This window comes from Anas platyrhynchos, chromosome 7 (assembly GCF_047663525.1).
Source record: "Anas platyrhynchos isolate ZD024472 breed Pekin duck chromosome 7, IASCAAS_PekinDuck_T2T, whole genome shotgun sequence".
Lineage (NCBI taxonomy): Eukaryota > Metazoa > Chordata > Aves > Anseriformes > Anatidae > Anas > Anas platyrhynchos.
The window spans coordinates 881,995-894,671 of NC_092593.1; the positions used below are offsets into that span (position 1 = coordinate 881,995).

Sequence of the window (12,677 nt, forward strand, 5' to 3'; positions counted from 1 at the left end):
TTAAAGTTTAAGGTCACTATTCGTTTTAGTGACTGTTCTATTTCAGTATGCCTTTAACTGTATATTTTGCAACTAAAATGATGGCTACTATATAAAAACTAATACTTTATAATAGCTTTGTTATTCATTTACATAAAAATAACTTCTGAAATAATTAAGTGAAATCAGTTTCAGAAACTTCCTCCCATTTTACATAACAGTTAAATATGAAATGCTGTATCCAATTTTCCAATGTTGCCTGGTTCACGGAAGAATAAATTGTTTCTAAATTAACAAGTTTAAATACATAGTATGAAAGCACCTATAAAATCAGCAAATACTGATTATCTATGCAAGTGTGTCTAATATAAATGTAGTATGTGCTTTCCTGTATTCCCTGTTTGATGTTTCAGTTTAATTGACTACTGCCATAAACATCAAGAATGTAGGAAGGAAAAGGAACTGTTTTGTAACGACTATGCTCTTTGGATCTCTACAATTGCTAGAGTCCCGTGTGAAATACCAAATGATGATTTCAGTACTTAATCTATTATTTTTCTTTGAAACTACTTCATTTTTTTTTCACATTAAGTATACCTCCTTCTAAGAAAATAGCTGCGTTTTCAGAGGCTAGCTTAGCTGGCAGAACCTGAGTAAGATGTAGACATATAGCTACCTCTTGTGGCAAAAGTAGTATACTCATACTACTGAACTATTGAGGTTTCTTACATTATGCTTGATGTGATTGATAAACCTGTATAGCAACTTAGCAAACTAGGAAAGCTGGAGAGTAAGAAATACTCAGGTTTCATAATTTTAATAGACTCTTCATCTGAAGAGTGAACTAAAAACTGGTAATTTGTTACAAATGAAATGCCAGAAATGTATGTTAATAATAAAGTTATCTAAAAGTTTTCCACTAAAATCCAGTAAGAGTGGAATAATGGCCAGGACTGGGGTCTATGGCCAGGTTTGACAAGAAGAAAAAGGCTGTTCACTATCAGGTTGAATCATTGTTCTCTGCATGGTTTCACTGAATAAAGTGAAAACGATAACTAGTGAAAAGAGAAAGCAAAGTGCCTTAAAGTTTACAGTAGCTGAGAAAGACTGAAAACAGTTACCAGGTACAAGCGTGGTTCAATAATGTATTCCGCAGAACAGCAGCAGCCATTCAGCTAACGGTGAGGAAGACAAGAAGCAGTCAAAGCTTTAGGTCTGGAAGCTCTAAGGAATGCTATACTGGGTATCTGCAAAGAATCCCATCACACCTACTCTCTTAAAAAAAGATTTAATGCACAAATGGCTCAAAAGCATGAAAAAAATTTGCATTCCTCCTAAACCGATCACCTAAACTGATCAGCTGCAAGCATCTGCCCTGCTCGTGCTAAGGAAGGAAGGACAGCCTATGAGATGCAGAAAGAGAACACAAGGAATAACAGCATGTTGAAACCATGGTCATCAAGGACAGTGAGGGTTTCAAAACAGGATTGCTTACTGTGAACTTGTTTTGGGAGTTATGCTCAACAGTGTCACAGACGACACTGATTAGGCCAAGGAATTTTTACATTCCAGAAACACATTCCTCTACCAATGCAGCTGAAGAGGAATTCAGTAGATGTACATGTTTGTGTGTATACCAGTTGGATTTTGCATAGCACGGAGAGGTTACTGTGCTTAAAATTATTTGCAAATCTGTGCATACTGCTTGGAGAGGGACAGACTGAATGAGTACATCTCAGAAGGAAGAAAGGCTTTAAACAGTTATTTTATTTTGTTAAACCTTTCATTATGGTTCCCTTTTATTGTAGATTTCCAGATTAGCCACATGTTTTTCCTTTGTCATTTAATCTGCTTCATGGCTTCACACAAAAGTCAGAAGTCACGTACTCTCAATTCAGACTTAAGTCTGTACAATGAATAACAACACATACCATAATTCATTCCAGAACAGCTAAAGTTACACATTGCCAAATTCCCAAACAGCTCTGCCAAGCACCACCCAAGATGTTAGAGTCAGGTGCTAAGAGGTAGACACTCAGCCTCACTCAAGAAATTCATCCCTGCAGAGAAGTCCAGAAGCCTTCAAACAGAAGGTGTGACATTATCAAATTTAGGAATACATGTATGTTGAAGGCCTTGTAGCTAGCAGCATTTACTGAAATCTGTTTTCATGGCTTTTATTGCCAGTTGTCTTCAGCCGCTCCCACTTCTCTAAGGTGTTTTAAAGTCTACAGACAAGAAACAACCCCATATTAAGCAATGTTATTTCCATCAAGAAGTTCTACAGAATAAATTGTTTCCTGAAACCATGCCATTCTTGTTAAATGCTTCCATCATTTGCAAAAGCAGGCTTCCTGCATGGCTTTGATCCATTCCAGCAAACCAACTGTATTTGTTCCTTATGTTCTGAATTTAGCTGTAGTTCATATTTAAATAAAGGCAAAGTAATAAATTCAGACTAGAACTAGATAAAACTCCCTAAAACAAGGTAAAACTGATTCATCATAGCATCACCAATGATGCAAACACAAACAAAAAAGATGTCAGAGCTGATGGCACAAACAGGATGAAAAACTGTCAAGTCTATTCTTTAAAAGTTTAAAATACAATTTTTATTTTCTGTTTTGTTCTTGTTATTAAGAATACTGTTATAAGCAGGACACCTTAAAAAATATATATAAATTTGAGAAAATAAAGCACCTTACAGAAAAGCACTTGTCAGAATACAACAGTTAAGTAAAAGATTGACTTGGCTGAAATGGAAGTGTTCTTAATTATAAAACACTTCAGCAGAAGAGTTTATTCTCTGTACACTTCTGTACTGGGTTTACATGGCAAGGTTTTGGTAGCAGGGGCTGCAGAAGTGGCCTCTGTGAGAAGAAGCCAGCAGCTGCCCCACGTCAGATAAGAGCCAGTTTCAGACGGCTCCAAAGGGACCCGCCGCTGGCCAAAGCCAGGCCAATAAGCGATGTTCTTTGCGCCTCTGTGAGAGCAGATTTGATAAAAGGGGAAAAACAAAAACAAAATGCTGTGCAACAGCAGCTAGGGGAATGAGAAGTGAGAAACAGACTTGCAGACACCAAGGTGAGTGCAGCAGGAGGGCAGGAGGTGCTGCAGGCAGGCAGCAGCAGTTCCCCTGCGGGCTGTGCAGGGAGAGGCCCCTGGTGGAGCAGGCTGTCCCCCTGCACCCATGGGTCCCACATGGAGCAGATCTCCACGCTGCAGCCCCCCCATGGGTGGAGGAGCCCCTGGTGGAGCAGGTGGATGTGGCCTGGAGGAGGCTGCGGCCTGTGGAGTCCCCGCAGGAGCAGGCCCCGGGCCGGAGCTGCAGCCGGTGGAGAGGAGCCCCCGCAGGAGCAGGGGGCCTGGGGGGAGCTGCTGCCCACCCATGAGGGACCCGTGCTGGAGCAGTTTGCTCCTGGGGGATGGACCCCGTGGTACGGAGCCGTGTGGGAGCAGTGCTTGAGGAGCTGCTGCCCGTAGGCAGCCACCACAGGCTCAGTTTGTGAAGGACAGCATCCCGTGGGAGGGACGCCATGGAGAGCATGGGCAGAGTGACCCTGAAGGAGCAGTGGAGATAAAGCGTTATAGACTGACTGCAGACCCCATCTCTCATTCCCCTGTGCTGCTCAGGATGAGGGCCTAGAAGAGGGTGGAGGAGGGGAAGGTGGCTGTAGGGTTTTTGGTTGGTTGGTTTTGGTTTGCTTCTCACTGCTCTAGCTTGTTAGTAATAGGTAAATGACATTCTCTGATCTCCTTACACCTAGTCTGTTTTTTTATTATGTCCATCATAATAATTACAGAGTGATGTCCCTGTCCTTATCTCAACCCTGTAGCTCTTTCCATCATATTTTTCCCCCCTTCCCTTTGAGGGAGGAGTGAGAAAGCAGTTGTGGTGCTCATCTGCCCAGCTGAGTAAAACCAACTTTCAGGTTCTCTTCAAATAGCAAGTGCTATTGACACAGAAACCAAACATTAAATGCTACATGTAATAATGCCACAGGGGAATGCAGGAAATGAAATAGATCAGTTGCCAGGATTTCTTCCTCTGCAGGATGCATATTACTGCAAAAGAGGGACTTGCACCTGCTTGACATTTAGTAAAACCCACAAACTGAGCTTATCGAACATAGGCCTCCTGGCTTCTTGTTAGGTCCCCTTTCTCTACATTAAAATTTTATATAGGTAGAATATGGAAGATATTTTACATTAAAGCAGGCTTTGTGATAGGGTGGTTGGAACTACCATACCACCACTCCAAATATGCACTGTACACTTACAAATCCTAGGCACAGCTGCAACACGCACAGATGTATTTTTCCAGGAGGACTGATGCTTCTTAAAAACAGACTGAGCCTATGCTGCACAACTCCCAGTGCAGACAGAGCAGTCACTATACCAGAGAAAACCTAGTTACTGAATATATTTAATTCAACTAAATAGTATCGAAGCTGCTAAAGGTGCACTATATGAGGACCTTTTAAAACTGGGTTAGGTCCATAAGCAACTGTTGTATGACCACCTGATTCATGCCAATAAAGATGTTCCCTATAGCTACTTTCTGTATTTGAGCATGCCATCCCTACCCTAAACATATTGTTTTCAACTGTTTAGATAATATTCATTAGAGAACAGACTGCAAAAATTCAATATGGAACAAGTAGAAGGATGGTCAGATTCTTCTGTTTACTCACTGCCATAGCAATGTTAATATCGTATCACAACATAGGATTTTATGCAGCTGCAACAATGAAGTGCTGCAATAAGTGACTGGATCCCCACAGTGATTTGCACACAGCTAGAACACTAATGTTTTCAGCCACTCTAGGGGTGCAGGATAGAAACAAGGATCCCGTATCTCTCTGCTCCCAAGCTATTTATAGCTCCTTGCAGCAGGGTGCAATTCATCAGTCACCAATTTCTGTAGTGTGCCAGGATACACACCGTCCCTTCAAGTTATTAGGAAAAGATGCTTGAATTGATTCTTCACTCAAGTATATATTAAGCACAGTCCAGAACAATTAGGTGTCCAGTTAATCTAGCATCCAGGGGAATGTTGATGGGTGTAATCCAAAAGAAAATAATCCTTTTTACTAACACAACCTTATCTGGCATGAGATCCTTGGCAAGCATATGCATAGGTTTCTGGAAGCAGATTACTTCAGAGAAAGAAATATTCCTTAACGGCCATCAGAATCAGGCCCTATTATTTTCACTAGCTATTAGTTTTCTTCAGAAAAAAAAAAAAAAGGTAAAGATCAGAATTATAAAGTTTTTTTTCTGACATTTATTCTGTAGCGAACATGTACTAGCAGTGGTATTTTAATTTTTCTTATTTGTTCAGGGTGTAACCAAGTTATTTATTGCACATACTACTAATCACCACCTCCTGTGATCATAATTTAATCTTTAATCAACATATAAAGTTATTTACGTTTCATAGATGAATAAAGTGAAGCAGATATTCATATTAAGTGGTAACACTAATTCTGAGTAACCTCCTGTTTCTCCTCTAAGGGTTCTCCTCTAAGGAGAGGGCTTCATATGTTCAATAAATTTTCACTGTAGTCATGTGCAGCACACTATGAAAAGAATCCTTACAGACAATATAAATGCATTTCTGAGCATCACTTTTCATATTGAGTCTGCCTGAAGTGCTTGACTGCAATTTTAGTGGCACATTCATCTGCAATTACTACCTCAAAAAAAAAAAAAACACAACAGAATTAGATTAAGAGCAAGAAAAAAAGCTGAGCTACCCAACCAACGAGCAGGAGGAGATAATTATTCTCTGGCAGGACTTTGACTATTTTTATTGTCTTTCCTGACAGCATAAGCATGCAGGGCTCAAGGATACTTCCTGTTATTTTATTTACAATTGCTCCTCCCCATTTTCAAGCTTGATCCCTCAGGTCCTACTACTTCCAGTCTGTACTGAGTCTAATTGCTTTTCAGGCTCATCTGCCATTCTAGCATCTCAACCTTAAACTCCATATGCAAATCACTGCGTTCCTTGCAACCTGACTCCTCTTTCATGTCTTCCCTCTCATCCCAGAGGTTCGAGTCCGAGTCATGTATTTCCTTCATTCCTACTCCTCAACCCTAAATGGGTTAACACAGACTGTTCTCACTTGGCTCTTCCTACTGTCTGGATCCCAGCAGGGGAGTCATTAAGGACAAAGAGGGGCTTCTTGCTGTTAAATTCTTGAGACATCTTCCTTCAAGGAAAAAGTGTTTGGAAACCTCTATTAGCTGAGGGCCTTAAAAGTTCCTAACCTGTCCAACTTTCCAATGTCAGCTTCAACCATCGTTTTCCCTTCCTCCTCACCTTAGAAAATGCTCCAGTGCACAATAAGCTGAACTTCCTTACAGAAACAAATGCAAGAAAAATCTGTAGGTTTTTCCCAGGACCCTCTGAAGTTGCCATGTCATGCAATCAGCCTGAGACAGGCATTGGTATGGAACACCTCAGCCTAAATTATAAGAGAAAAAAAAGACCCAAAAAAAACACTGAGGTCAAAACATTAGGCAATCTGGATTTTAAGCAGTACTTCAATCCATTTACAATTGACATACCAACTCTCAGAAAACACGCCTTTCAGTTGTGACCTTTCTTAGGATCACATTCACTTCACGTTTGCTATCACACTGAGTTAAAAAAAAAAAACATTACAGAAAAGATGGACAATTCCAGTACTTCAGTCAAAACTCACACAGGAAGTGAAGCTGTTAGGCTTCTTGGCATTGAGTTATTATTGAACACTACTAAAAATAGATTAGACAGAAGCTATATATTTTAATAAAACCCAAGTAACTGAGTAACTCTTTTTATAAAGTATTTTATTGTATCTTACTGTGTTTCTGTTAGTGACAAGGCAGTCAAACTATTTACCACAGTGTGCTAAGTGCTATTTAGAATAGAAATTTGCTTCTATGTAAACATGAGTTTTTAAATGCATATTTTAACATTTCCGTGGCTGTTGAATAATGTAAATTCTTTTAGGCAGCATGAACTTCTCCAAGGCAGGCTGTGGCTTTTGGTGAGCAACTTGTAATGCTGTTGCAGGAATTTTGTGGCTCATCTGTAACAGCAAAATGAGGAAAAAAGTTGTAATAGAATACAACTTCTGTTGTTCTCCTCCTAAATTCCATCACATGAAAGTAGTTAAACCTAACTCTACAAAGAGTTCAAGTAATCAACACAGAACTCAGTGATTCTGTACATTTAATAGTTTCTGGTTTAAAATTTTGACATTAGTCTGACTACCTTCTGTGAATTGACTTTCTCAGTAGTTCATAGAATGAACTGACAAGATAAGGAAAGCAGAACAAATAAATTGTAACCAAGTTAACATTAAGTGGTTACAAATTCTTACTTTTCCTGATTCAAGCCACCATCATTGTATTATTTAATTATCACTTTCTAAACTTCTAAAGAAGGTTTATGTATGAGATTCTGGAAACCAACTGTAGAAGGAAATGGTAGATCAGAGCAGAAGAGATGGGAAATAGAGGAAAAACAAGATGATATCTCTATTTCTCCTTAACAAATAAGTCTAAGCCAAATTTCAAGATCTACATAGTAAAGCTTTGATCCCATCTGTTGATGAAAGGCTTATGTTGAAATGTGACTGATGTTTTACAAAGCTCTACAGATGAGGAACTCTTTGTATGCTTCGGAATCTAAAGATTGCATGTGTATGAAAAACAGATGAGAGTCAGATCTGATTAGCGTGCAAATTAAAAAGCTGCTTGTTAAATCAGCTTTTGCAATATTTAAGTGTAAGACTCTGCATCAACAACCTAGCAAGAGATACTAGACCTGTAAGCATAATGATGAATAGAAGGGTCTATCAGCAGCCTTGTGACATAAAATTTTAAGTAATCTTGTATTTCCAAGCGAGAAATCAGTCAGATGTCTGACTATCTTGTATCAGTCCCCAGGTGAAATAACTGTATATGGAGCAACAATGCAATACGTTGTACGTGTTGTCTCAAGGATCACTTAAAATCAGTTTAAAAACAGTTTGACATTAACTTCCCACCTGTGCACTTGCAGGACAAGGAGTAATGGCTTTAAATTAAAAGAGGGTAGATTTAGATTAGAGATGAGGAAAAAATTCTTTACTGAGCGTGGTGAGGCACTGGGAGAAGTTGCCCAGAGAAGTTGTGGATGCTTCATCCTGGAAGTGTTCAAGACCAGGTTGGATGGGGTTTTGAGCAACCTGGTCTAGTGGGAGGTGTCCCTGCCCACGGCAGGGGATTGGAATTAGATGGACTTCAAGGTCCCTTCCAACCCAAACCATTCTATGTTCTGTGAATTTGAAATCAACATACCACTAAAAAAAATACACTTTAAAATATCTAACAGTACTTTTCTATAACACATACACATAACCACTTTGTGGCTACTTATTTACTGCTAAATAGGAGTAGAAATGCACAGAATAATAAAAATTAATTAAAAAATAGCAGAATAAGAGACCGCTGGTTATATTTTAGCCATCTAGCATTTCACCCACATACTAAGTTTCTTCAGAGGCTATTTATCATCAGGAATATTTAGTAGTATATAGTAGTAGACAAGCCTACAAATACCAGATGACAGCAATTTAAGGAAAATTCACTGGTTTTTGTTTGGTTGTTGTTGTTTAGTTTTATGGAGGGGCCTTGACAAATGCCTATCTTGTTCTTCCAAATGTACTTACTTTGTCCAGTGCTTCTGCCAGTACGACACTCATCTTCTGAATTTTTGAAATAGTGACGACAGCACTGCAAAGCATGAGAAAGAGAAGTATTTAGTATCTCCATCTTGCAAAAACACTGCCACTTATTTTTCAAACTTGTTAATACAAAACATTTTGTAATTGAAATTTAAGTTTTGGAGCTAATTATACGATATAAAAAGGAAAGTATGCTGCCTCAGAATAGAGCAATGGAAAATATGTGTTGTGGCTTTTTTTTAATTTATACATAGTTTTATAGAAAGTACTATATTTTATAGTAGTATATTTTATAGAAAATACTAATTTTGTACACTGTGGAATAGCTTCACCGAAGTCTATCATGAAAAGACAGAAGTAAAAAATTTGACTTTGCTATTTTCTTGATTCTAATCTAGGCCTATGAAAAACATTCATCCTCTGGCAGGGGAATATTTCCTTTGACATCAGCAAATTGTCAAGCAAGAACTTTTTGTACAAGATTATCCCATTAACTTCTTTGTAGTTCAACGCAAATTAGCCACATCACCAGCATTCCAAATAAACAAGCTGTGGGTATGAAATACTTTAGATAAGCATTAGAAGATTATACATACTTCTGATGATATTATTATTTACAGAGGTGTCACTGCAACTTAAAACGCAGTCAAGAAAAGCCAATATCAGCCATATACACGGAACCAAACACCTTAACCGTGACTCTTGAAAAAGCAGATACTGCTTGAATGAAGCTAATGATTTGGTAGATGAGACAAGATAAACTTTCTATTGAAATTTCAATTTAGGAATTGATGGTTTGCCACATTGACAAACAGAAGATATTAAATATATGTTTATGCCATTGGATAACCATATTCTGGAAAAAGACAGCAGCAAGATTGGACCCAGACAACTAACAATTGGTGAAAAAAAGCTTCCAAACTAAAATACTCCAGAAAAAAAAGGGGGTTATTAAAGAAATAGAAACCCCCCAAACAAGAGTCACTTCTCTTACGTAACGAGCTATAACCAGTTTTTATGTATTATCTATAAACTCATGCAGGCATCTAATTAGCCATTAAGATGATGAATTATGTTCTATCATGCAATATAGAGGTGCTGTGTAATAGAGTAAGCACACTTTTTTAGAACTAGATCTCAAAGTTCATCTCCTGCCAAGACTGAACTCAGCTCAGACCAGCCACTTAGTCTCAAACAAGTCACTATTACAGCTCTATCAGATGATCTCATCTGAATCAGAAACACAGGAACAAGGAATCTGTATGATTACTACTTAACAATTTTCCTGTGACTTGTATGACTGCAACCTGACAAAATCCATCATTCCAACAAGGTATGTATGCTATATTGAATACCCATTGATCGCAGTACAGTGAACAAGTAAACGGGAAAGAAGTCAGTGTTACTGTCTCAGCTTTGTTACAAAAAAAATATTTTAGATCAGCGTCCTCCAAGCCATTGGGAAAAAGAAAAGCAAACAAACCCACAGTGGTGATTTCTGTAGACCTGCCAAAACAGTGTCACTACGCCAGTGTTAAAAAAAAAAAGAAGTAAAGAAAGCTAATTTTAATATTAAAAGCTATCCAGAAAAAGAAAAAGGTAAAAAATAAAATCACATTAATCCAAAACTTGAGTTCAGCTGTCGGTCTAGTCACAAGCTTCCCTTTTAAATCCTGGTAAAATAATCTATTTCACAAGGATTCTACTAGATCACAGCACTTTGTGTTGGTTGTCAGATACTGATACTATGACTCAATGTAGACACAGATATTCAACTAAAAAGGAAGACTTCTTGATGGCAGCAAAAGATACTCAGAAATGCCAGATGCAAATCTGTTTATCAGAAGTAATACAGGCAACTTAAATCCCAGTGGGGGTAAAAACACACAAACACAAGCAGGAATCAGACTGAAGTCTGCCAGACTGTTTAGCAATCCTACGTAGCACAAGTTACTTTAAGAATTAAACTCTTCAGAGTTGAATAGTTGTCTTTATTTTCAACCTTCAGCCTGTTGTCTATGACCTTTACCTATGGTGCAGGGAAACCAGCCCTGCAGTGCAATACCTTGTCTTGTCTTTTCCTGGAGGTTTAGCGTTTTTCTTAACAAGTCCATTTTCTTGCTTTTTAGACACTCTCATACCTCCAGCTTTGACTGCAAGAAGAAAATACAGTTTATGTAAAAGTACAGACAGGATTGCATGCCAAACAAAAAGGAAAAATACCTGTACCCCAGATTAATTGTTAACACAAGATTATCTTTTGGTATTTAATTATATTTTTACTTCACTTGTATACATGCACATACACAGAATTAAACCAAAGAGTTCCAAGAAAGACTTGAATAGACTATGACATAGAAGTTTCAAGTCAACTTCCAAATACTGTAATCAAGAAGTCAATGGGTTTTCAGTCACTTGAACTTATATTAAATCTTAACACCTTAATATGTTGGTATGAATTCTTTCCCCCATAAATCTCAGATGTAATAAATCCCACTTTAAATATGACAAACAAACCCACCCACAACTCTGAACACTTAGTTTTCAAAAAGCATCACTAACAGCAATAAAGGTTTCATGATTTGTTCAAGGTATTCTAGGATAAAGCTAATAATGCAGATGCATATTTATCTTTCACTTGTGTTCTAACAAGCTTAATTATATTTTATTAAGATATCTGCCAATCACAAAACCAATTAGCACTAATTAAGCTACAGAAGACCTAACAATAACAATTTAAGTTCTGAGGCATGTCAGAAAATTCAATTCTGAACAAAGAACATGTGAAGTTATCTAAAACATCTTGTTGAAACAAGTACCTTCCCATTCACGAAGGTATTTTAAGTTTTAAAACTGCCAGCATAAGAAGGAACAAACTCAGTATGCATTCTGATTATTTTGAACAAGTTGCTTCCTCTTACAACAAGGTTCATGTTCTTCTTATTAATAATCAGGACCAGAGTCTTCAAACTTATATACTGGGGGTAGTGGTAGGGAGGGGCAGGGGATGACAGGGAATTGAGAAAAACTTCAAAAATTACTTGGCTAAATAGCATGAGAAAGAAGTTTTTTCTCCTTTCCCTCCCCCCCCAAACACATGCATTTGTCTGACCACTCTTTTCTATCAGATCTAGCTTATCTTCTTGTATTTTCTGCTTGCAGGTTTAGTTTTAGAATTAACAATTGGCCTTCAGTCATGTTTGAAGCAGTGTAGAGTTCTGCAGTATCTCAGCTTGTCTTTTCTTTTCAGCATTGCCTACATACAGTTAATTATGCTACTGTTTAAGCAGCAAATAGATCACCTAGCAATCTTACAGCTTCAAATACAGTAGAGACCTAGAATAAAACTCTGGTGGCAATCTAACTACAAAATGAGAAGTCTCTGAAATAAGAGTGTCAACCATTTCCAGTTGTCTTCTAGTAAAGAGTATCGGGATTCTAAATAGCCTGAAGCTCACAAGGTGTGAAATCTCTCTGGAAAGGGAGTTCACATAAGAGGCATATTTAAACAATACCAACAAATGATTAAAAAAAGAAAAAGCCAGGATATTTCAAGATCTTAGCTGGAGGTCTGCTCTTCCACAGCTTGTTAGGTATGCAGATGCATTCACTTTTTAGGAATGTGTCAAACCCCAAAAGGGAATCATTCATTTAATGGGACCTTCACTTAAGCACACGTTTGTAGGACTGGCAATTTGTAAATACAAGTGCTTTTGATGGTTTTAATTTAACAGAAGAGATCAGACACACATAGCCAAGGAAACACTTTTAACACTATAAAGCTTTACAAAAACCACAAGAGTGGGAGAAGAGGGAGATATCCAAAAATGGGAAAAATATTTAAACACTAAGTGACCAGTCGAAAGTCTTGACTACTACAACAAACCCACTGGGAAAAGAGTTGCTTATAATGACTGCAAATCACACGAGACTTATTTCAATCTTTTCACTAACTTGAAAATAGTTGCTACTAGC

The 12,677-nt window shown here is 37.9% G+C and overlaps 1 protein-coding gene across 5 annotated transcripts in view; it reads right to left on the reverse strand.

The window, feature by feature from the left end:
• TANC1 (tetratricopeptide repeat, ankyrin repeat and coiled-coil containing 1) overlaps positions 1–12,677 on the reverse strand; it is a 114,478-nt gene that overhangs the window by 100,257 nt on the left and 1,544 nt on the right. For 3 of the 5 annotated variants that reach the window (XM_027458198.3, XM_072040998.1, XM_027458197.3), the window contains exon 2: positions 8,688–8,751. In XM_027458198.3, coding sequence (XP_027313999.3) covers positions 8,688–8,751 — 64 coding nt within the window. Of the gene's footprint in view, positions 1–8,687; positions 8,752–10,767; positions 10,856–12,677 lie in introns of all 5 variants that reach the window. The other 2 variants (XM_027458204.3, XM_027458201.3) reach the window with 1 other exon arrangement.